Source organism: Strigops habroptila, chromosome 8 (assembly GCF_004027225.2).
Source record: "Strigops habroptila isolate Jane chromosome 8, bStrHab1.2.pri, whole genome shotgun sequence".
NCBI lineage: Eukaryota > Metazoa > Chordata > Aves > Psittaciformes > Psittacidae > Strigops > Strigops habroptila.
The window spans coordinates 14922987-14948416 of NC_044284.2; the positions used below are offsets into that span (position 1 = coordinate 14922987).

Genomic DNA, 25430 nt, shown 5'->3' on the forward strand with positions numbered 1-25430 from the left:
TAATTCCATTTAAATACATTTCAGTAGTGTCATACAGGATAAGGAAGTTAAAGACATGCATAAATGTTTCCACAACTGGGATCATAGCATATGGATGCAAGTTGGAAGTAAAAAGAGGAGCTTAATTAGTTTTTCTTACCAGGGTTCTACTGCCCATTAGCATTATAGTGTGTTGCATAGGACAGTATGAGACTAGCAGCCTTATGGAATCCCTGCAGCACACCACCACAAGGCAGGCTCAGTACACATAAATGTCAGTATTTTAATTTTCACTTAACAGCTTTGAATCCAGAGCACATTTGCCCCAAGTGCTTTTACCCAAGATTCCCTCCCAAAAAGCAGTTTCAGGCAGTCAGGATACTTAGAGGCAGGAAGCCACCGCCTCTTATACAGCCACCACAGATAAGCCCACAGGGCACAGGCCCACCCTGTGCCAGACTGACCCAGTGCCATGCCAGGGAGACCACCACAAAGGGTGACCACAGCCCCAAGGGCCAGCACCCTGTTTCAGCCTTTGTTTTATAAGTAACTTTAACAGGTAACCTTAGCTCTACCCTGAGAGGAAGGATAGAGGAACCCAGCTACAAAATGGAGCCATGAAGGGGGAGGCAGCAAAAGAAAAAACCATGAAGTATTCCTTTTCTTACCACACCCAAGAGTCCGCAGGCAGTCCTGTTGGGACAAAGCTGGGCCACACAGCAACCCTGCTAGGTGCAGGGAGAAGGCAGGCTGAGATAAAACAGAGCTCAGGAAGGAAAAGGGCCTCAGGGCCCAGTTTAAATGGTGCCTTGGGCTGTGTGCTGTGAGGCCCAGGTGGGGCTGGTCAGGCTACATTAGTGCCCTCTGCCCACTGGGCCTGTTGGCTAGTGCTGCATAAACCACATAGGCCACAGGATTAATAAAAAGCTGCTTGAGGAATGTAACTAGGAGTAAGGTATGTTTAGTTCTAGGATTTATATCCAGTGAAAGATCTTGTAAACTAGTACATGCTGTGCTGATAAGGCTACTTGTGCAGTGCTGCACAGATTAGCTTTACGTAGGCAAAAAATGGTACAGAGGGAACACAAATATTCTAAGCTATAAGAAACATTAAAAGAAATGGGAGGGTTCAGCTTGCTTGAAGTTAAAGAGGTTTTCATAATAGAATGTTATTTAATTTAATGGCAAAATTATTTAGAGGCTGAAGAGTATGGTGTTTGGAAAGTAGTTATTGGACAGCATGTTTCCAAAAAATATTTTTCCCTGTTGATTTTCTCTTCTAAAAATTAACAAATAAACAACAACAAAAGATGCTGGATGTTTTTAGAACAGTTCTAAAATCTTGGTTCTGTAAAGTTGTTTTTTCCACTGGTGTTATGCATTACTCCATTTTTCAGTTTTGCTAAAGATGAGAAAGTCTAATAGCCCATTAAGAGACTAGTTTTCTGTTTCAGGCAGATCCAAAAGAGGAAATCAAAGAAATTTAATCAAAAAGCTTAAGATTTCACCAAAATTCAACAGTTCAGAAATATACTGAATTTAGACAGTTTGAATAGATTCAAGGACACAACCATACTTTAGAGTTCTCGAGTTTTAATCTGCTGCTGTTGTACAATGGGGCAAAAAGATCTCAGGATATGGGTATTAATTATAAAAGATCTGAGCACTCCAAATGATACGGTCTTTTAATGATACTGGTTTGTGATTTAGAAAACTGCTTTATTTGAGTCTGTCCACTGCAGCAGACTGCACAGCAACATTTTAAAATCTGTGTTTTGAACCCATGTTAGTGCTCTGTTACAGGTTAAGTAGCAGAAGAAGTTAATTCACTCAGGGCAATTCTAACATTGTTGTATGTGGAAAGCACTCCTGGGCAAATAAACTTTTTCTAATAGTTTGTAATGAACAGCAGCAGCTCTACCTTCTTAACCTGCTCCAGCCAGATTCACAAAAAAACCCAAAATAAATATCTGTCCAATGGTTTGGTTATTAAGAACAGTTTTGACAAAACAGGGTAGGAAATTACTTCAGCTAATGCAGTTACAGCTTGTCTACATAACCCCATGGAAGAAGGAAGGCATCTTCAAATAAAAAAGCAGAATGAAAGCAGTAGCTTAAGACTGATATTTGGAGCCTTAGTGCAGCAGCATTTTAGATCAAATGTGCTAGCAGGCACATAAAAGGCACACAATCCCATTCACGTACTTTACAGTGTCTATTTAGCTTTCTTTTCTGTCGCCCACTTTTTCTTATAAAGTCAAAAATTACCAGAAAAGAAAATGAGAGGTAATGTCTAATGCTTGTGGCTGCAGCCCAAGCACTAAATATTCACCTCTAAGCTGCCAAGTTGGTTACTTTCTGAATTTGTCCCTACCGCCACTCCATACATAGCTCCTTGTTGGGATGGGATATGTATTTGTTTGGTTAAGTTAATTATCTTCTGTAAATTGAACAGAAATCATGAGCCTATATATGTTTATAACTGAAGATATAATAGCAGTCAGTGATCTCAGCTTTCCTGAATTGCATTTTGTTTTACTGGTTTTAGAACACTGAGCAGCATTCTGTTATTTTGGTAGATACTTATTTCTGAAAAATTCTTGTTGCAGATTGTTCTCTATTGCATTTCAGTTGTGGGAGCAAGAAGCATGTGGCCACAGCAACCTACTTGATCGCTTTACTCTCAGGTAAGTCCAAATTCCTTAATGAAAATAATGAAATAAGGATTCTTAGGATGATAAATAGAAAGCTACCTCATCTTTCCTAGTGACAGCTTATATTTGCAGTCTGATAACCATTTCTTAGCTTATTCTTTCCCTTATTTATTTATTTGCTACATGCAGCAGTCTCAAAGATTCAAAACACTGTGCACCTGTTCAGACTTAGAAGTCTGTATTGAAGTGTGTAACTGAAGTGCAAAAGGGAAGCATATCTAACTTATTTTCTAGCAGTAAAATAATTATTTGCAGTATTTTTATCCTTTGTTAAAGTCCAATTTGAAAAGGGGGCAGAGTGGAAAATAACACTGATTTTTGTCACACTAGATCAGACCTTCGGTCTAGCTGAAGCAAATATCAGAAATTTCAAAGAATGCTTGCTTACAATTCCATTTCCAAAAACAGAAGCACACTTGAGCCAGAAATGAGTGCGGCTAAAGATCTATTTCTAATATTAATCATATTAGTTAACATTAGAATTGAATGTATTAGATATCATTTGTTATGGTAAAATAAATTTGTAGAGGAGAATGCTCTTACGGTAACATGCAAGCCATGAATTCAATGACTGCAGTAGATTTTTTTTCTAGATATTACAGGAAAAGCTGGCAAAATAATCTGTACACATAGATGTTTCAAGCACTACTTTTTTTTAGTTGAAAGCTATAAAAAGAAAAAAACACATAAAAGTATAAATCAGTAACAAAAAAAACGACTCCAGAAAAACGTTTTGCTGTAAGGGAGTATCAAACCAAAAACTATGACAACTGCCTTTGCTAGCACAAGTAGGTATGGAGAGTTGCTTCCGGTAGGTTTGAATGACTTAAATAAATATGAAAATACTGGTTATCTGAAGGCAAGACAAGGATATGTATATAGGTATGTGTCGAGATAAGTCTATGTCAAGCGAGAAGCGCAGAAGAATTGTTCAACATTGCAGAATAACTGAATAAAGTCTCCAACACTATAGTAGCTTCTGGAAATTCCAGTATAATTTGTGTCCTGTATTTCGGTGAAGGAGGAAGAAATATTTTGAAGTCAATTTAGTGCATGTGCCAGGTGCTTGGATTAGCAGCTCTGAAGAATGAAGTCCAAAGCACAGAGCGGCATGGCTGTCCTATATATTCTGTCTCATTCTGAAGGTTATGCTTTCTTTAGAGATAAGAGAGTAATTTAATCTCCATGTTCAGCTCCTGGCTGAAATCCCGTGGAGTCAGAGAGAGAATTTTCACCAATTCCAGTGGGCTGTGGTGTCAGCCTTCTGTCATTTGACCTGTTCCTGCAAGCCATTTCTCTTCAGTAGTTCTGAATAACATGTTTCAGGACTGCACAATCTGACTTATTTTTCAAGACCAGGAGTGCAAACAAATGCTGCATCTACACATGGATATGTATCCACATAACCATATATGGTTTATGACCCACAACACATTTCTCACAACAATCCTGAAAACCTAAATTTGTCTTGCATTCTCTCAGATCTTGGCTGAAATTATTCCTTTCTTTCTTTCTCATTTAATGCTGCCTTTCCAACCTGTTTGCTTTCTTAATGAAGGAGACAGTTCTTTCTCTTTCAAAAAATTTGGATTTCTTTTTTTCTTTAAAGATAAAGAACTAATGCAACTAGTCAGGTCAATCAGAGCACAAGGTACAGAACTATCTCCAAACAAACTATAGTGTTGTTGAGCAAAATCAAACCTTAATGTCTATAATCTGTAAGTATTCAAGTGGGGGGAAGGAACTTATTGAAGAATGCAGTGATTGACAAAAGAAAAATTATAGTACATGCTTTTTTTTCTTGGTCCTAAACACCACCAGGTTCTTTACTGATTTGAATAATTAATGTTTGTAATATTTTCCTATGGACAACAGGGGGAAACCACATTATTGCTGTGACACAAATAATTGCTTTCCTACATTTACTTACTTTCTACAGTAATAAATACACAGAAGGCTTAGTTTAAGAATTTCACAATATACTTAAATTTCTGATCAAGCTGATTTGAATTAAGTCCAACATGCTAACCTTTTTCAATAGAACTTTACAACATACTATAAAACTGTTGTTTAAACAATGCTTCCCATAATTGCCACCAATAAATGATACCTTTTATTGCCGTTAGAACACTCTTGGTTACCGGTTTCCAGAGATGACTGCAGCAATCTGTACTTAACTTTGTGTTATGTTGTTAGTAATTGTATGGTTTTCTTTTTAGGATTCAGAAACTGGAAAAGTTTAAGAAAACATGCAAAATGCTGAGAATACATGTAAGTGAAATATTTAATGTCCGTCATTCATAAAAGTTACATTGTTTACATAGGGTTCATTAGTATATAATAAAAATGTCATCTTAATGAAAGATTTTCTGGCAAGTCTTTTATATGTTAATTTGTTTAACATACCTTTGGCTATACAGCTAAATAGGAATATATTTTTAAAAAATCTTTCTGCAAATAGTTGCTTAACAGTTACAAAACCTCATTATTAAGAATTGGTTATTGTTATACACTTGTTTGTTGGCTTGTAAAAATCATCTGTGATTTGGACTGGGAAACTTAGGACCAACTTTTGTAACATACTTGCTCATTGCATAGTGACCATGTAAACAGCTCAGGGATCCACAAATTATATCCTTGTGCTCTAAAAGCGATTGTGGATTTTACATACTGTACTGCTTATGTTTTCTTATATTGATGAAGAATTTGAGGATTGTTTTATTGTTGATGCTGATGGGATTTTTTTTCATTTAAACATGTCAGTTTTATACGAGAAGTTAAAAAAATTAGAAAGTTAACACTAAAGGAAATAATTTTACACTGTGCAACAGTATTGCTACCTCATTCTTCTTGATTTTAGATATATATAACATTGGAACTGCACTGTACTGCTTCTTTTGATAAGAAAAGTTTAAATTAGTTGAAACAATTAGCTATGTGTTTACATAAATTTAACTATGTTTGCATCAAATAAAATGTTTATTAATGAAAGCTATTTTACAAGAAACATCAAAGAGAAATTCATCATACAGAAATGTACACTATATGTGACAGATGGAAAAGTGCATGCAGATTTGTCTCATTTAAAAAAAAAATAAAAGAAGAATTCAGAAACAATAGGACTAAAGTTACCGAATTTTGATTCCTATGGTCTCCAATGAATGAAAAGTTCTCTTTGAATTTACAAAAATCCATTTAACAGATGTGACTAGTACACATTAGCAAGCAAGTGGAATGGATGCACTCAGATTTTATTTTACAAGTACTTGTGCTTGACAAATGTGATTTTTTTTTTTTTCTTTTTTTTTTTAAGAAAAGTTTTCTTCGAATATGGACTGGGTAGATTGCTGCCAGGTTGCTCTGGTTTTATACATAGTTTCTCTAAATTTGTTTTTAATACCACACCATTTGTTGAAGCTTTCAGTTTTGTTAATTAGACACCATGAAATAACATGTTTTGTTAACATTCAGGAAATGACATCAAGTCTTTTATTTTTATTTTTTTGGCTCAATAGATTTTTAAATGTATGATTATCATAACCTAATATTGTCTTTGTCTTCACTGCAGTGGATTTCCGATCAAACTTTTCCCCTTCTTTTAATACTTTAGGGAATTTTCAAACGTCGGGTTGTTTGGCTGTAATGCCCCATGATTTGTTCTCCCTGAAAGAAATCATAGTGACAATTTATTAAACTACAGAGCAACCTGGCTTTTCGGGGTCTGCAATTCTATTTTGTGTTCAATATACCTAGCATTAAATCTTGATTCATTTCATTATATTATTTAGGTTATATTTTTCATGCAATTACTTTAGCTGCTAGTTCTCTGGCTGTTTTTTAGAAGTCTAAGACAGGGTTTCAGTATCAAATCAGTGGGGCATTACTTGGCATGTTCAAAAAAGGAGGTTAAAAGGCTAAAATCTAAATTGCACCAGCACTAACATATACATTGAATATGAGGAAATTGAAAACCTAAGAAGGAACCATATTTAAAAATATTTAAAAGGCCGTGTTTCCATGTTCAATACCGATTGTTCACAGGTACCATAAAAGCAAAGAGACGCACTGGTACATGTAGACTTAAAATTAAAAGGAAAAAAAAAGAAATAAACAAAACCAAACAAAAAAACTGATGGGAAATAAAACTCCTTAGATTCAAAATGGTTTATTCACACAAATTTAATAGGATATATCACAATTGTTTGGTCCATAAATATTTAGGGGAAATAGTTTCTATACAATGCATTTATCAATAAACAAAGAAACATGGACAATTTTGCTAGACCACTTACTGTACTATAAACACGAAGCTCAATATATAAGATTATTGGATTTATCAACTATATCTGAAAGAGTGCACAACTGCTTTCTATGACATGTTTGTCCCCTCTACCAGGATACACCATAAAAAGAGTTTCAGAAATAAGAGGTAAAACAGTACAAAACTAGTGAGGTGTCAAAAGGGCTTAAAACAGTTAATTTAACAAACAACACATATATCCTGATTTTTCACAAACTTACTCCCAAGGTATATCATAAGGCACATAGTAGAACTGAGTTTTAATTAGTCTACTTAATAAAGTAGATCTCTAGTACCATATATTGTTCTGTCAAAGAACAAAATTTATAAGTATCAATATTTTTACCTGTAAAAGTGTATTAATAAAGATCTCAGCCTTACCAAGGTCGTTTGGTCTGGTTAGTGGTAAATGCCCATAAGGTAATAGAAATAGGAAAAGTCAAGATTTAATATCCGTAGAAGATGATAACCATACTTGCTAAATATATAATGGCAAACACACCTTTCTTCTATTACAGTGTTAACATCTCTTCCATCATCTTTTTTAAAAATAAGCTACTTTTCTGTGCTAATTTTCTAAAAACCCTGAGCAAAAATTACAATAATGCACTTTAATGTGGGCAGTGAACTGTCAATATGTAACCACACATTTATACAGCCAAAAAGGACACCTTTAAAATATATTAAATAGCCACTTTGACCACCAAAAAAGAGATTTGATGGCGTCTAAAAAGTGGGGTATATGTGCAAAGTTATTCTTAACAATCCACTAAAAGCAAGACATAGATCTTGACTGATTTTTGTTCGGTTTTGTTTCTGAGACTCTCCACAATCTAATTGGTGTTCAACTACAATAAAAGGATACAAATGAACATTCACCACTGCCCAGACCATTCAGACTTTTAGCTTAAATAAAATTTAAAAAAAAAAAAAAGATCACTATTGTAAACTAAGAAATGTATTCAGATCAGCATCCACAAGGCTTCCGAGTTTATCTGCTTTGAAATTATTCGCTGCCAATTCCCATTTTTGTAAGAATTTTTGCTAGCATTTTTTTCTTTAATACAAAGTTTAAAAAGTTAAAGTATATGTTAGAGATATTAATGAACTAAAGATTTTAAGTTCATGTGTTAAACGAAGTGTCTGATACAATCTCAGGAAACATCTAAAGTAAATTCAAAATAGTAATGTGTAAATTGTACTGAAATAATTTTCCTTAAACATCTTAATAAATTATATTTTGCTTATTTCCATTTTCCCTGAGAAAAAGTAGGATTTATCAAAAACTCACTTAATGATACATACGCATGCTTCTGGGAAATTATTTTTGTGCTCACGAAAGTAGGTGGGCAACCTCCTGTTTGCTTTAATGGTACAATATCAAGGCCATGCAGTGAACTGTTCTAATTATTTTTTTTAATTCCAAATCAGAGCTACTTAACAAAGATGAAAACCCCTCCCTATGCAATATTTTGAATCAGTATGACTCCTCACTTGAGTTGTTATTCTGCTGTAATTACTTTAACATATATAGGAGTCAGCTCATTTTGGAGGGTGGTTTTCGGATCTTGCCTCCTTGCCTTGTCCTTGTACAGGACACAACTTTGGAGGCCTACAGCCTGAGCCTGCCATCCTCACCCACATGCACTCTCATCACTGGGTCTCTCTCTCCAAGCCCTTTATCCAGGCATAGCTTCTGGTGGTGGCCAAGGACATTCCAGCTGGGTGAAGAACTGGCAGAGAAGTATTTAGCTATCCCACTAAGAATCCCCGGTGCTCGGGGAGGATCAGGCTTGCAACTAATGCCTTACAAAAAAGCACTGGCACTTCCAGTCTGACTATTTCAATGAGACGTTTAATTCATTTTGTATTTATTTTTCAACATTTGAAAAATAAATCATACAAAGAGTTTAGATGTGTTACAAAAATTAAGTAAAATTTGGGGTTCTTAAATGCTGTAAGTGAACATTCAATCCTGAAGAAGCGTTGTTTTGGCTATAATTAAACTGATTCTTATCTGGTTAGCAAGGAGGGAAAAGAATTTTTTTTAAGTGGTAATATTTTTTTTCAAGGTACTGGAAATAAGCAACATACAATTTTAAGAGGCACTTATTAGAATGCTTCATAACCTTCATTTCAGTTATTTGATGAATTTAGAAAATTTGAGTACAATTTAACAACAATAAATGCTCATTTATTATAGCAATATATTACTTCAAACTCACTTGCCAAGTGGCTGCAGATGCTACACATGAAGCTGTTTATTTTCCCAAATATTTTGTGGGTTTGTTATTTAAAAAAAAAAAAAAGAAAAAAAGCTTGAAAATAATATTATTATTATAATAATAATGAAGAGTAAGAAATAAAAAAATAAAATAAACCAAACTGAAATGTTAGAAAAGGTTCGTTAAGGTAGTTTGTGAGGGGCTCCCGGATTCGTGGCTGTCCAAGTTAGAGGTCACTGATGTCACTACAGTGATAGTGGGATTGGTCAGGTCTGTTAAAGTGGTCGCAGTGCCGGGTGGAGTGAGTGCGCCGCTGTCTGCTGAGGGCGGTGCCGGTAGTGAGGTGCCGTCAGCTTTATCGACACCCCCATTCTCCTGCCGCAAAAGGTTCCTTCTGAATTTGGCTCTTGCGTTTTGAAACCAAACCTGCAAACCAATCCCAATTGATTTCTTTACCGATGCTTGCTTTGTTTTGTTATTTTTTTGTCTTTGTTCTTGCTTTTAAGTAATTGTTGATGTTTGTTCATGTGTGGCAAATAGACTAGGTCACTCTATAGCTTCGCTTGCTATTGGTGGTACTGACTCTTTCACAGGCAGGACCCTGCATACAAGGCCCAGTGCTACAGGTGCTCACTGGAATGTTGCAGCCCAGTGTGCAGACCTCATAGAGCAGCCTTAAGAAAAAATCTGCTCACTCACTCACCCAATGAAAGCGACTTTCTTGATGTCCGTGTAGTGTATTCTTGGCTTGGATAGGTTTGGGGTTGAGACACATAAAGGTTGAGGCAAAGGGTGAATGAGCAGATTTTTGCCAAGGCTGAAAGTTTGCCTTGATCATTTTAAAAGACCAAAGAGGAAGGCGGGGCAATTACAACATCCCTATCATACAGATTGTTGATACGGGTCACCTAGTCTCTCTGTTCTGTAAGGTTCACTGAAAATGTTTTTAGGCGGCATGTAACACAGACGAGGAATTGCATCTAACAGGTTCTCCTTTTACCTCAATTTCTGCCCTTCTTTGGCACTCTGCATATAACATACACCTCGCTTTAACTTCACTGAGCTAGCACACACTGTTTTTATAGTGTAATTTTCTAGGCTGTCCTTCACAGGGAAGTGACATTTTACTATGTAGGCCCTTAATGGCAACAGTTGTCTAACAGGCATCGAGAGAAGGAGCCATCTGGTCATGGAGGATCATATTGGTCAAAGCTTGCTTCCTACATATCAGGGGATCTGCTCACTGAGGGGCTATATTAACTTCTTCAGGGGAGCCCATAGGCTTCACCCAGTGTGTATAAATGTGGTATATTTGCTACCTCTGCCCTTAATAAGGTCACCACTGAGAGACTACAGATCCCAGGATATCTACTGGGTCAGTAGACTCTGGAGACAGCTTCCTCATGTTGAGGATGCAACTAATTGCAACTCACATTTTAGCATTTGGCTGCCTTGGGATGGTAGGGCATACATTTGGCGCTCCTGCCATGTAATGCCATACCCCTCCGCACACCCACTAGGGACACACCTAGCAAAAGTACTTCTACATATATCGCTATTGTTACACATAAGGGAAATGCTATTGACTGGCAGGGGTAGGGGAAAATTCTGTCATGAAAATTCTGCCTGTGATGTGGCATCTTACCTGCAGAACTCTCTTGGTCAGCCCTGTTTTCTGGGCAAGCTGCTTGAGGTCCTTGGCATCTGGGTTGTGGTTGATAGCAAAGTAGGACTTCATGGTACGAAGCTGGTGGTGTTTGAAGGAGGTGCGCATGCGCTTTGTCTTCTGGGATGGGGGATAAGGCTGCTGGTCTCTGTCCAGGTGATCTGCCTCATTCTCATTACAACCTGTTCAATAAACAAAATGAAACCGGGAGTTGGTGGCCATGCGTCAAGTAGGATATATGAATCAAGGCAAAAATCCTGAGTTACATACTGCTTGGAAGGAAAGAAACAACCAAAAAAGGAAGGAAGGAAAGAAGGGAGCAAGAAAACAAGCAAACAAGCAAAAAAAAGAAGGAAACAAGGGCGGGCTAAGATGGTGCAAGAATAAGCACAGATGTGGTAATTAAATGAGACAAAAAAAGATGCAGAAGATTACTTTTTCCTATTCTTAAAACAGATTATGTACCCCCAGCCTGTACCTACTAAAGGCGGACTCAGAAAGTTCCCTCTCCTTTGGCATTTGTTTGCAAACAAGTCTTTTCCCTCTGGTGGTAGTTTTGCTTTGGGCATTCAAAGAGTCATTTAAAATCTCATTCAGATTTTGAAATCTCACTCATAGAAACACTCTTATCTTGAGAGAAGAATAAAGGTCAAACCAGCATTTTGAATGTTCCTGAGCTTTTCCCCCAAATCACAAGCACCTATAAAAAGACATGTACAGCAGGGATGTTTGTTATGACAGTTCATCAAGAAAGCATAAAATCTGGAGAGTTTTGCTGATAAAATAAATGCTTTTAGACTCTGTCTGGGAGTTTATATCAACTGCTCAAAGACCTTCATCTGTAAAACATGTCTAGAAAGCAGTTGCATCAAGGCTTGATTCAGTTCCTCAATCTCAGCCCCAATCAGCAGTAGCTCTTAGTTGGTACTGATTTAGGATATTTCCATAAGCAACCAACTAGTGGCTCAAAACTTGAAAAGAGTTTTCCTGCCTTCCCTGATTCGGGTTTTCCAAAGTGCCTATGAAAGATGGATTTGTTTCAGATTACACTTTCATGGGTGTGAATTGTGCACAAGAGTTATTCAGGGACCATGGCATCATTACTTCATACTGGGGAAAGAAATTACAGTAGTGGCAAAAAAATAAAAAATAAAAAATCAGACATCTATATTTTTCTTTTCAGCTTAAAAAAAACAACAAACGTGTTACCAATTCATAAGATCTCTCATCTTTTATAAAGATAGCTCAGTCACAGAGGAGAAAATTAATGGTGTCATCATAGCAGGGAATATTAATTAAAGAGCAGCTAATTAAAAATGTTTCAGAATGTCTGTAAACTGGGGCAAGTTTCATTAGTTGCTCATTTGAATTTTTGAACTGCTTTCCAATAATTGTTGGATTATTACGAGGCCTAGTTGATCCCTAGTTCTAAAAGAAAAGAAAAAGAAAAGAGAGAAAAGGAGAAAGAGGGAAAGCACCCAATACAGAGACTGACGTTGACAGTGCTAAAAACAGAGGCAAAGCAATCTGAAACTAGGAGAAAATAAAAAGCTTCTTGAAGGTGTTTTCTCTTTTGAATTATAAGACAAGTCAACATGAACAGATGCTGGTAAGTCAACACTCTGACAGAAAATCAGGTGAATATTTAATTATAGCTAGATTTACTTCTAGCCCTGCTAAGAAGTGTATCTGCACTTTCAAACAAAGTAAGCTGACACTTCTGAAAATACCAGGAGTTGAAAGTTGCCTTAAAAACAATTTCAGACCAGATTTGGGTTGTATTTACTACTTGTTTTCACAAGCAATCACACTGCCTTCAGTCAAACTATATGTGGGCTGTAACTTATGAGCTGACATAAATCAGAGTACCAGAATTCAGTCCTTGGGTTTTACTTCAGAGAGTTGCAAGCTGTTTGTTTGTGTTGTTTTTCTTGGGTCATTCAGGTTTACAGCAGCAACGCAAACTGCTTTGGGCTCCTCTGTCCTGCTTACTGCCTTTGTTTCTGTGATTTACTGTTTTGTCCGTGATCTACCTTAACTTTTATTTTCAAGAGAAAATGAAAAGAGGGCTCCAGCCATCCTCTGACGATCCTAGTTTATAAAACAATTGTCTGAGTCTGTTTTACACGGATAAAACAGTGTTATGTGGTTTGGCCACAACATAGAGAGAGTTTTACCATATCGCCTGGATAGCTAAGGAAAAGCAAAAAACCAGGCAAAGCTCATTTCTTTGCAGTGGATTCGGGGGGGTGGGTGTGTAATTTTGCTTTGGAAAGAGCTAGAACAGTTTGCTTTTTATTGCCAAGAGTTCTTCAAGTGAACTCTTCATAGTTTTACACACACACACGCACACACACATATATATAAAAAATGAAATAACGTAAACAGCTCTTTAAGCAACAGCTGTGTAAAATATTTTCCTAGGGAAATCTTCTTCACCATCTCATTTCTATATCCTGTGGGCTGTAAGTCAACACAGTTTCCCTCAAAATACATATTAATTCTATGATATAAGAGGTAATATAGAGAAAGCCTTCAATGTTTTAAGTACTTTTGAATAGTTTCTTCCATTTTTCACATTAACTCCAGACAGCCCGCAAATATGAATGGCTTTTACCTCATAACATTTTGAGTTATTTATTGTTGTGTTTCCACTTTACAACCAAGGAGCTGAGAAGCAGAAATTAAACTACTAAACAAAATACAGAATAGAAAAGCTGTTGTAGATCCAGCAGCAGAATCTGATTTGCCTTTCTGGCCCTGTGCTCAGCTGCCCTGAAAGCAATGTGCTCACAAACCTGAGCCGGGTACTGCCGGCCCACTGGTGAATGAATACACGTGTTTATGCACAGCTTGGTGAACTAGAGTTCCGTCTTTAAAGGTCGGATTCTTTTCCAACGGCTTGGCACATCGGCATGGGCACCCTAGGCTGTGATCGGTGCGGTAGGATGGTGCCACCTTGGTTTATTGGGGCAGTTAAATTGGCGGTTGTCACCGGTGAGCGACAAGAGTAAACTTTAGCAGTCACTAAGAAGTTGCCAGCTCCGAGGCGCAGCCTCCTGGCCCGGGTGTGCTTTAACGCGGATGTACGGGGCAGGGCTGCGCCTGTGCCCCTCGGGTCTCCTGCCCCAGCCGGGGAGGCCGCGGGGAGCCCGGCCCGGGAGGGGAGAATCGCGCCGCTGCGCGCCCCGCCGGCGGCCAACCGGCCCAAGGTGCCGGGGCCGCGGAGGGAAAGGACCGGGCTGCGGGGAGGGGGGGGTCCGGCTCCAGATCCTGCCCCGCTTCTCACTCTGCAGGCGGCAGTCAGGGGTCCCACATGTATTTTTCTGAGGACTGGTTGCCCTTTGTAAATGATTACGTGCATGAGCAGTTACTGTATCACAGGGCAGAGAACGAAAAATGCGTGTGGGACAGTGACTGCCAATTATTAAGAGATTTTTTTTTTTTTCTTTCGAGAAGCGATTTCATCTTCTGCAAATCATTTCACAACTGTTAGAGACAGATTCGTTTTCCTCCCAGTGGATTTGGAACGCAGTGGGTCAAGGGGCTGCAGTCGTTCGCGCCGGAAACGTCGTTCGGCTGCAAACTGTATTTTCTCGAGACCATGTGTCAACCCTGGCCATTGCTAGATAATACTTAAAAATAATAATAATCACGGCTCTAACAGGTCAAATGTCTCCGCCATCTAGCCTGCGTCCAAAGCATCACACTGCTTTTTTTCTGTTGCTCCGGGAGTTCTGTGAGATCTCAATGCAGTGAGCTGTATTTTCATAACGGGTAGTGCCTTTTAATCTCGTCTGAAGTCAGTGGCACATCTTATATGCCCCCTTGTTGTACAGAAAGGGAGTTTTAAGACTAGCGCACAAAAGCTATGGCGGCCTTCGCAAGTTATGTCTCTCTGGAGTCCTGACCTGAAGTTTAAGAGGTGTTTTATCATATCCACAACTTTTCATTTTCCCGTAATTTCTGGTCCTAATTCTAACGGTAAATTGCCCCTGCCAACATTTCCATCTCGGGATAGGGGGAATTCGAGTGGTGGAGTGCGGATCAGACATGGCACAGACCGCAGAGCGAGCGGACGGGAAATGCACCGCTCGGAGCCAGGACCGAACGCATCTTGAATCCTGGCTGCGCTGCGGGTTCCTTTGCTTTAGCAGCTTTCAGGACTGATTGGAAACCGCTCCGTAGCCAGGGATTCCAATGTCATCTTCAATTAACAAGGAACAATTAGCACAGTGATTACCCTGGCTCCAAGGTCTCCGCACCAGAGGAGATGAAATGGCCTTGCAGAGCCGCCCGGTTCCCAGCTGCAGCCCGTTCTGCGGGCAGCCCCGAGCTGCTGCTGGGAGTGGGGAAATGCCGGGGGAGGGTCGCTTAAGAATCTCAGTGGCGGCCGGTTGAACTTGGGTGGAGGGGAGGGAGCTCCAGGTCGAAAGCGGTGCAGTTTTATCGACCTGCCCTGGCTGGAAGGGGAGGGAGGCCCTGACTGATCCTCTCCTGGCTTCTCGGCGGGGCCAGCGTCCCGCCGCTGCCCAGAGAGGAGCCCCGGGATCGGAGCCCCCCGGCTCCCGCTTCATAGGGAAGCGCCCTGCACCACCCTGGCTTCCCACACCCTTCTTTCCTCCTTACCGTCCATGGGGAGCCTGTGTTTCGCTAAAACTATTTTTGGAGTCAGTAGCTTGTTAATTCGGGTTTCCCCTTACTGCTTTCGGCTCCCATTTAATTAAATGCCACCTAAACTGCTTGACCATACCTGCAACTCCTTTACCTCTGGCCCCTAACACTGTGTGTTTAGATACGGTTTGGGTACTTCAGTGGCTGAAGTTAGGGAAGATACTTAATACAGAGCAACGCTTGTTCCTTTCCGACCGTTAAGAGAGCAAAAAACGTTCTCCTTAATTACATTTGTTAGGGCTTAGTTACAGGCAACAACACTTACTCGTTGGCCTTTTGTACAGTTTGATCGTTTACGTGCCAGTAAAACATAATTATTCAGCCTGAACAATTAGTTATTATAAATTGGTTATCTAAACGGAATTATGTGCGTACTGCATTGGCCTTGTAGTTATATACTATAACTTTTAATCTTTTTTTTTTTCTCATCCGTTTGGTTACCTCAAATTTGAGGTCTAACTGGTGAAGTGCTTTTTAATAATAATAAAATACAAATAATCATAACAGTATATCTGAAGTTCTTTTAAAGAAAGAGAGTTGTGGGTTTGGGGCTGGGTTTTTTTTTTTTTTTTTCGTTTTTTTTTTTTTGTCTGTACCATGGGAAGTGGCTAACTTCGGGTGTTTGACATTAATAGGCAAAGACAGCCTTTGAGGAGGCTGCTGTTAGCTTTCCTGCGAACGCTCCAGCCCTCAGAGGGCTGTTTGTTTGATTTTCCAATGGTTAAGCAGGATCTGGCCTGGCTGAGTTCCTCGCGCACTGCCTAGCTGAGGGGAAGCCCGAGAATGCCCTTTTCGGGGAGCGGGAGGGAGCCTCGGCGTGTGTTTCCCACCTGAGTTGTAGGTGACGATGTCCACTCCCAAGGCAGGACTCTTTCGTTTCCTCGGCCTGCCCTTCTGGACCGTGCCCGTGCCGTTGAAGTAGGGCAGGGCCAGCCCTCCGCTCTTGGCAGCCAGCTCGGTGTAGCTCAGCTGGGGGGGATATTCTCCTTGCAAAAGGGACTCGAAGTGGGCCCTGCAGTAAACCAGGTTGTCCTTCATGCCAAAGTGATCGCCCGTGGTCAGAGTCTTGTTGCAGGTGGTGCAGGTGAAGCAGCTCAGGTGATAAACCGACTCCCTGGCTCTCATGACCATTTCAGAGGCTGAGATCCCAAGGTGGCAGCGGGCACATCTCTGCACAGAGAACCTTCTGAAGGAAACAGGAAAGTGGGCATCACCTAGAAAGGCGACGGCAGACCTTGCCCCGAGCCGCCCGCCTTCCCCTCGGACGCCGGGGTCGCGCCCTCCTGTTCCGGGACGACCCTCAGCGCGGGCCGTGGTTCCTGGCCGCCTGGTGCCGGCGCTCCGGCTGGTGGGGAACACCATCGGGGAGCCAGCACTGGGGTCCCAGGGGAAGCGCTTTGCTCTTTCTGCCAAGCTGACCTATTAGGTCCTCTTAGGACTTTTGCAAGAGCCCTCCCGCTGCCCTTGCGCACGGAGAAAGGCGGAGCGGGGGGAAACTAATCCCCGCTCTCCCGGCATCCGTGTAAAGACAAGAAGGACCGCGGGAAAGCTGTAACGTACGCATGTAACGAGCGACCGGTCCCACGGCCCGGCCGCCTGGCGGGACAGCCGCGGGGCTGCGCAGGGCGCCGCGGGCTCCGCCGCTGCTGCCTTGTCCGCCGGGCCCGCTTCCCGGCCGCGGAAAAACTGGCACACTACTGGCAGAGGGAAACTTCTGTTGGGTCTTACGCTGGCATTTGCGGAGGGAAACCGCAGAGCAGCGGGAGACCCAGGGTCTTCTCCTGCGTCTGTCTTTGTACCGGCACACACGCTCACTCGGCGTGTCCCCTGTGGATCCTTTCAGGTTTTGAACGAGCGAGACTTTTTGGAGGGGACACGTTTTGGAGGGGATTTATCGCCGACCGCGAAAAGCTACCTTTAAAAGCCCGTGTGGACTAAAAAGCGTTTCGGTTCATAACGCCTTTTGAGGGGACGTGCTTTTGAACCCGTGGGGACTGATTGCTGTACCTGTAGTAATCCTCCTTGCAGTAAATACTGCCGTCCTTGGCAAAGCAGGTGAGTTCTGACTCCAAAGCCAGTTTACATTCACAGCACTTAAGACACCTGAGGTGCCATTGTTTGTCAACAGCCAGCAGGTAATATCTGTCTGAGATCTTCCCTCCACAACCAGCACACAAAGCAGGCTTCTCGGGGCTCATTGGGGGCATGTTCTGCAAAACAACCACACCAGAAGGAGATGAGACAGGGAGAGAAGGACAAGCGGGCTGCCCGGGCTGGGCACGGCGGCCGGTACACGGAGACTGACCGCTCGCTGGGACCGACCCCCCTGCTCCCGGCGGGAAGTTTGAGGGGCAACCGGGACCATCCTCGCTAGGGAAGCGTTTACTGCGATTCAGCTTTCGCATTTATCCCATTAAACCTCTCCTAACGATCTAATGTCATTTCAATACGTGAAGACGACTGATTAGGCCTCAGAAAGAAAAGCAGAGTCCATTCTTTCCTGAGGTACCGAAGTTAAAGCCTGTAGCTTTCCCCTTACTTTGGCGTTTTAGTGTTAGAGCACTTCTCAAGAATGGCATTTTGAAGCAGGAAAACACCGGTTTGCTGCACCAAAACTTTATGGCAGAGGATGCAGACTTGCCCCGACTTTCCAGTAAATTTTCAGCCGCGCTTAAACGAGCCCAAAACCCCGTCTCCAAACCAAGCCAGGCCATTTAAAATAGGAGTAAGGGAAAGGGGACAGGTGGATGGTGTAAAGAAGAGTGAGCGACAACGCTCTCCACCCCAGGGACGCGGGCACAGGCTGGTCTCAGCTAAACCCAGTGTGTTTTCATCAGGAAACTTCTTCAAGTTCCCGTTAATCTGCTCCCCACGAGGAGTGTCGCTCGGGACAAAGGGAGACGGAGGGACGGCCGAGACAAAAGCTCTGCCGGGAAACTCGGGGCTGCGTTTGCTGATAAATAGGAGGGAGGAAAAAGCCCCGAAATCTTGTTCTAAAGTCGCAACTTGTTTAAAAGTGGCAACTCCGCAATCATTTTCCAATCTGAAGCTATGTTCCTCGCCCCTCTTTTTTCCCTTTTTTTTTTTTTTTCAGCAATTGAAAAGGCGAGATGTATTTACATTGCAAATCCTCGTATAACAAAGCGGGAGTTTATTTAAGAGAAGGGGGGAAGGACCCTATGGCTCAAAGCCTTAAAGCAGTTTTCCAGGCCGTTACTTTGTGTGCAGAGGCTTGTGCGCGATCGGCGGAAGCCCTACAAGTTGGAGAAAAGGAGATCTCGCTTTGCACAAAACACAGCGTGACACTCGGTTTCTCCGCCATCCCGTTAGTACATTTGTGGAGACTTTGGTCCTTTGAGTAAGAAAAGAGATGTTACTGCTAAGCAAGGTAGTCGGCGGGCATAACATTCAGAGAGAGCGGTGCCTCTTTGGATCAATCCCACACTTCGGACTAAAAATGGTTACGACAAGTAAGCGGTCGCTGTTTGCGGTTTAATTTAGGAGGTGCCAGGAGTGCAAAAAAAAGTACAGTACGCCTCCCAAACTCCAGCTGCAGCCCGCTCGGGCGGGCAGAGCGGCCGCAGCGAGCCGAGCAGAGGCAGGGGCTGAAAAACCGCCCCGGTTACCAGCTAAAAGCGTTCCTCCCGTTACTCCAGAGAGCACACGCAAGGGATCGATTACACACATGTGTAACTGGGCCTGGCCGCACGGCCCCCGGCACTACGGTGGGTGTACAGGGAGCCCCGAGAGGGTTTCTGCAAGCGAGGGGTAGGAGGGAAGGGCAGGGGGAAGCAGCGCTTTTCCCCAAAGCCAGAGGTTCCCTTCAAAGGGTGCCAGCTCCTTTCTTACCGTTTCTCGGCCGTTCATTTGTCCCCCTTTGGCCAGGCGGGACTCGGTCTTGGATCGCCTCTCCATCTCCTCCATGATTCCTTGGATGTGGCCTCCGGAGATCCCGTGGAAAAGCATGGCTGGGGGACGGAAAGGACAAGTATTTTCTTCTGCTCTGCACCCTACTATTTCCATATACAGACCCCAGAGTCTTTAGATCATCCAAAATGTACACCGAGGCGCACAGCGCAGGGAGGGAGGTTGCGATAGGAGCTTCTCTTTGCACAAGCACGGAGGGCTTCCTGAAGATGTGCAGAAAACAAACAAGGGGGAGGGGAGGAAATGTAATAATAATTAATTTAAAAAATAAAATAATAAAAGCGAGCTAAAGGATCTGATACTGTTCTGCAGAGCTGGGGCTCCTGACTGGAGAGACTTGGACCTAGGGCAGTAGAATCGGTAGGGAAAGGATATAGTTTTGAATACAAAGAAAGCAAAAAGAAGTGCTATTTTCAGCAGTCCCCGGTTGCTTTAAAGTTCCCAGTGCCTGTAGGTTGGATTTGGGACTGCTGCTTTCCGGAGCTCTGTCCAATTTGTTAAGAGCCTAAAGCCAGCCCATTTTTGATAATTTAGTAGGAGGAGTTCTCTCCCTTGAGCTGCCACTGATTTTTATTCAGACAACAAAGACCTGTCATACTCCTCTCAACCCCTAGTAATGGGCAAGCAGTGACAAACATTACAGTCGGGCTGTGGGTGGGGTGGGGTTTATTACCTCCCCCAAACACGGAGTCCCGGGAGTGGCGGCGCCTGCCGAGGGGCAGGGTGGCCCAGGGGCCCCGCGCCGGGGGAAGCTCCGCTCCGCGGCCCCTCGGGCTGGCACCGAGCGCCGCTCCTGGCTCCGCCGCGGGGAGGGGAGAGGGAAGAGAAGCGTCGCTGTCGGGCAGCAGCGGCGGGACGGAGCGGCCAGACCGCTGCCCGTTCCCCGCGTCCCGGGCCCGGGCAGCCGCGGTCAGGCGGGACCACGGCCGGGGGCTTTGGCGGCCGGAGAGCAAAGCCCGCCCAGCTCCCGGGCGGATCGAACGCTTACCGGGGCTTTACCCGCCCTGCTGCCGTCGGGGAGCGCCAGCCCCGCGGGACCTCCACCCGTACCCGCAGCAGGACCTCCGGCCCTCTCCGCGGGCAGCCCCGACGGGGCGGGCGGGCGCGGCCGGGGGACGCCCTGGCGGGGCTCTGTCTCCTTGCCCGCTCCCTGGCTTCGGGCTGCGAGTGCACACCATTGTGTGTGGGGGACCAGGCGATGCATTCCTTACCGACTAATCTCTTTCTCTGTTCCCCCTCCCCTCCTTTCCCCTTTTCCTACTTACTTTTCACACCACTCTTCCTTGCCTTTCCCTGGAACAGCTGCCGGCTGTTTCCTGACACCTCGATCCTTACTGAAGGATCTTCCTGGCGGCAGTTCTTCGCTCCCCGTTCCCTGGGGGACGCTCCACACCGAACCCGAACGCGACTAGTGAAAGAAGTACCCCAGCCCCCACTTCCTTTCCAAAGCATCCCAGAGACATCCTCAGGGGCTCCTCGAGTCACCTCTTCCATGTAACCCAAGATTCAGGCAGCCAGTTTCCTCCCTTCTCTTTCCCTCTAAGTAGCTAAAATTAATGTTATTTGCAGATTGAATGTTGCTACATTCCGCCGAGTGCCAGAATACAGCTCATAAAACACAATTTCACACAAAGATGAAGTCAATCAAGTGAAATAAGCCGGGATTTTTTTTCCTCTGTTGGCACACTAGACCCTGGACAGCAGGGCTGCTATTTACTGTAAGTAATGTAATTAGCCCTTTTGGATGGAAATCAATGTGTTGTATATGTGTGTGTGTTTTAATAAGAGAGTAATAGCTATAAAACCAACGAGACTCAAAGGGTAAGGGAATCTCCTTTAAAACGGGTAGATCCCTCCACAAGCCATAGTCTCCTGCAGAGTACACCCGGTCTGGAAAAAAAAAAAAAAAAAAAAAAAAAAAAGAGAAAAAGGGGAAGAAAAAAAAAATGGGGGGGTGGGGGGGGGGGAGAGAAGAGAAAATCTGTGTGTGGGGAAGGAGGAGGGGAGATAGGCTTTCCTTGGAGAAAACAAGTCAATTAGCACAACAAGCCATCAGGAAAAAATAAACAAGGTGATTCGATCCGGGATACGGGAGCTGTTCACTCGGGATCCCCTCGCTCCCGTCGCCCCTCCGCTGTGCCCCGGCTGCTCCGGGAGACGGGCGAAGCCACTTCCCCCCCAGCCCTGCCGGGGTTCCGCCAGGGCAGGGGGAGCGCAGCCGCAGCCCGTCCGGGACGGCGGGGACGGGAGAGCCGGTGCGGGGAGAGCGATACACGCGGACGCCCCGCGGAGCAGGTTTTACTGCCCTCACACCCTGCGCCCACAGGAGTGCGCCTACCTGGCGTGGGGGGCTGCGCTTGCTGCTGTCGACAGAGGTGAAAAAACTCTCACCTAGAGACGAGTTTATTCCCGATAGCTGCAGTATAACCCTTCCACTCTCCTGGCACATTCGGGGTTTGGTTTCATTTATTTTCCTTTGAACGAAATGTTCCTGTATTCCAGTCCAGGTATTTAGTCAGGGGTAACTCGCCCTGCCTCAGCTCCGGGCTGCTTCTGCTCCCCGGTTCTTGCTCCGCAAGTCCCGCGGTGCCCGCGTTGCCAGAGCCACCCGCGTGTGCCAGGCGGAGGTACCGCCGACACCCGCCCCCCAGCTCGCGTAGCTCCCGCGGCCGCGCCTCGCCGTGACCGTGTCCCTGCCGCGCTGAGGACGGTCAAACTCATCGCACCCGCTGGGAGCGAGTGGAGGAGGGGTTTGGGGGAGCCCCTCGGGGGGCGCTGGGCCCAGCTCCCTCAGGGCGGCTGAAGTGGTGGCACCGCGCCCCCTCGAGCGGGCACCGATCCCGTCTCTTTCCGCCTTTCCGCCATTTGCTGTCTCGGGCCCTCCGAGGTGCTGTCCGCAGGTGCAGCGCCAAAGCGTCCGTCCGAGCCCGAGACACCAAAAACCACAGCTTGTTACATTCCCTTCTCTACCTTAGCTCGACGGCGCCGTTAGGAATAATTGGGCAGACTCATAACCAAAGTCCGAAATGACTGAACCTTCTCCGGTTGGGCATACTTAATTAATTAGAGGGTCCTTTCCTTCTGCTCCACCAGGTACGGTTAGGGATATGCTACTAGCTACTGCTGCTCCAGTACATGAGGCCGGGGCTTTCCAAGGCGTTTTCCGATCAACAACCTAATGTTGGCAGACCACTTCTTACCTAAAGGGACACGGAAAGTTTATTGCTAGCATCAAACGTGACTTCTCCGTTTTCAAAAGGCCTGTAGGAGATCAAGGTAAATCTATTTCAATGTTCCTGAGCTCTCATTCTTCGCGTCAAACGGGAACGCCGCTGCTCCAAGGCAGGCTGATAGCGAGAGGTTGCCGCTGCAGCGCGGGGTTCTCTACACGGGTTTGCTGGTTTGCTTGGGGAGGGGAAAGAACAGCTCACAAAGAACGACAGGGAATCTAAAATCCAAATCCACCAGTTTGTCCCTTACGAATCCATCTGCATTAGCACTTCGCCTCTGAAACGCAAGTTCTCATTGCAGGTTGCTTTTACTCCCTTCTGCAGCAGCATTTTTGGAAGGATACCTGATGTGCAATTTTCAGAACGTTTTAGTAACATGACAGGCGTTCTCAGGTTTGTCCTTTCTGTGAGGCCATACCCGGACTCCCCAGCTAACGAGGATGAGGGGGAACAAACACATCGCTGCTGGGATTTCCACAGGTAAAGCGTCTGCCCCGCCGGCCGCCGCCCTGCCCGGAGCCGTTTCCACCTTCGTAATTAGCGTGTGCCCTGCACGGATTTCAGCATGAGGTCACTGAGATCCGCTTTGCGATACAGCCCTTATTCTTCCTGGCCACGGGCTACACTCTAAAGCCTATTACAGCGTGAACGAGCTTGTGTTTAGTTCTGAGGATTTAGGACAAGGTCTACATGCAAATTAATAATTGACCAACAATAATTAAAAGAAAGGGGAGGGCATTCAGGCGGGGGGTGGGGAGGAAGGGGATGTTCTTTGAGCCAAAATGGTGTGGATGCAGTCCATTCTAGATGAGGCCATCGCGTGTCCCGGGCCGCAGGGGCCGGGTCAGCCGCCTCCCGCCCCGCAAGGGCAGCAGAACTTCACACCGTCTCTGTCAGGTACCTGAACTTCTCAAGACACTTCCAGTTTAATCATTTCCAGAAATTTAAAGCGTGTAGTAATAACAGCAACAAGATTACGGTCCTGTTGCCTGCAAGTCGGGTGGTTAAAGCCAGGTCTATTTTTAAATCCTAACTCTATTTTCTGCTCTGCGAGCTTGTGGCGAAGTACAGAGCTATTAATGATCACCCTCATCTCTTTGTGAAGTCCGCGGCTAGTACAAGCAATCTAGACACAAAGAAGGAAAATCTGAATAGAGTTACATCTCTCGGCGGGGAGATGTTAATGTAGTTAACGTCGTTTTCAGCATTTAAATGGATTTGGAGGATTTTGTTGTTTGGTTTTAGTTTGGTTGTTGGGTTTTGATTTTAAGCCCGGCATTATTTAGAATTCCACATCTTTATCCTGCCCTGAGCCTTCCCGAGTGTACTGCAGGTCAACTCTGGGACTCCCGTGCTAGGGAGGCGGGGAGGGCCAGTGCATGGCCGCCCCTCTCCCCCCGGGCCCGGCGGCACGAATAACACAAGCCCAGGGCATCTTGTAGCGTAAACATCATCGAATTGAAACCCTCAAACCTCCAACAAGCTTGTACCTCCCGGTAATCTGAAAACACGTAAAATAATCCACGTATTCACTTGCTTAAGGAAATGATATTTAAATAATAAACAATTAGGTGCTTTGCATAGTAATCCTAGACACATAGCCAAGTGCTGTGACTGACCACAAACAAGAGAGCACACGGCCAGAAGAAAGCAGGAGAGGCGGATTACTGTCTAACACGGAACTGTTCACAGCCCAGGACCTCAGCATTGTTAGCTTCTTAGTTGTCTGATATTAACCGTAACCGTGTTTGCACTCCGGTTGCAATGAAGCCATTGGAAACTCTTATATTCTGCTGCTTTTGAAAAGGACTCCTTTACAGGCTCCATTCACAAACAGGTGAAAGGAGCCACTCCATTAAAAAAAAAAAAAAAAAAAAAAGTAAAAAAGCTAAAAAGAAAAAAAATATTAAGAAGAAAGGAAAGAAAAAACCCCACCGTCTTTTTTCTTTTTCTTTTTTCCCTTTCTTTTTTTCCCTTTCTTTTTTCCCTAATAGAGCTGAATGGCTCAGTCTTCCCAGGCTGCTATTTCTCTAGATTAAAACACAGATGCACCAAATGTTGTCTGCGAATACACCTGGGGAAACGACCGTTCTGTGTTGTTTAAGAAAAAAACCCCAAACCCAAACGAGTCACCACGCCAAAGAAACACCCTGCAAATAGCATCCGTGAGGTCCAAATAGCTTCATCCATAGCAAAGGCTCATGCAGAAGCTTACCTTGAGACCTTAGAAGCTTCTTCCAAAATTGTACCCTCCTTAATGAGTGATGAGGGATGGGTTTTGGATAGAGAAGAGACGCAATGATCTAGCCAGTAGATGGAGGTTGTTCCTTGTTCCTAGCAGAGGATCCCTATGTTAATTAAAATAAACAAGCTGCTTGGTGGAAAGATCCCCCCCCCCCCGCTCCCCTCCATAGCCTCTAATATAGAATTGACGTGGATTTCTAACCTCTGACCTCTCACATGCACTTATACCTGCCTTTTAGTTTCTGTTTGTTTCGAAATCTTTTCCAAACCCAAATAAATAAATAAAGAAGAATGAATGGAAGCAAAAATAAATCCCACCTCTCAATTTTGGCTGGTTTGCTGGATTTTCTTGATTAGCTGTCTCAGCTCCTCAGTAATCAGGTGAGGTGTTAATGGGGAGCTGGTTGTAAATAAAACTAATAAAGCAAAGAACATATTAGGAAATTAAAAAAAGGCGAGGACTGAGAGGCT

The 25430-nt window shown here is 44.0% G+C and overlaps 1 protein-coding gene across 5 annotated transcripts; it reads right to left on the bottom strand.

The window, feature by feature from the left end:
• Positions 1 to 4959: 4959 nt before the first annotated feature.
• LHX9 (LIM homeobox 9) lies at positions 4960 to 25430 on the bottom strand. 5 transcript variants are annotated; one of them, XM_030495781.1, is made up of 7 exons: positions 25278 to 25430; positions 24931 to 25049; positions 19408 to 19526; positions 17566 to 17768; positions 16389 to 16744; positions 10864 to 11066; positions 4960 to 9644 (listed from the first exon to the last, which is right to left on the bottom strand). In XM_030495781.1, the coding sequence occupies exons 3-7, from the start codon at positions 19522 to 19524 to the stop codon at positions 9387 to 9389; spliced, it is 1137 nt and encodes a 378-aa protein (XP_030351641.1). In that variant the 5' UTR covers positions 19525 to 19526; positions 24931 to 25049; positions 25278 to 25430; the 3' UTR covers positions 4960 to 9386. The 5 variants fall into 5 exon arrangements, with proteins under 5 accessions (XP_030351641.1, XP_030351639.1, XP_030351643.1 ...); XM_030495779.1 differs by having other exon boundaries at positions 19408 to 19688; XM_030495783.1 differs by lacking the exons at positions 24931 to 25049; positions 25278 to 25430 and adding exons at positions 19620 to 19688; positions 20751 to 21353.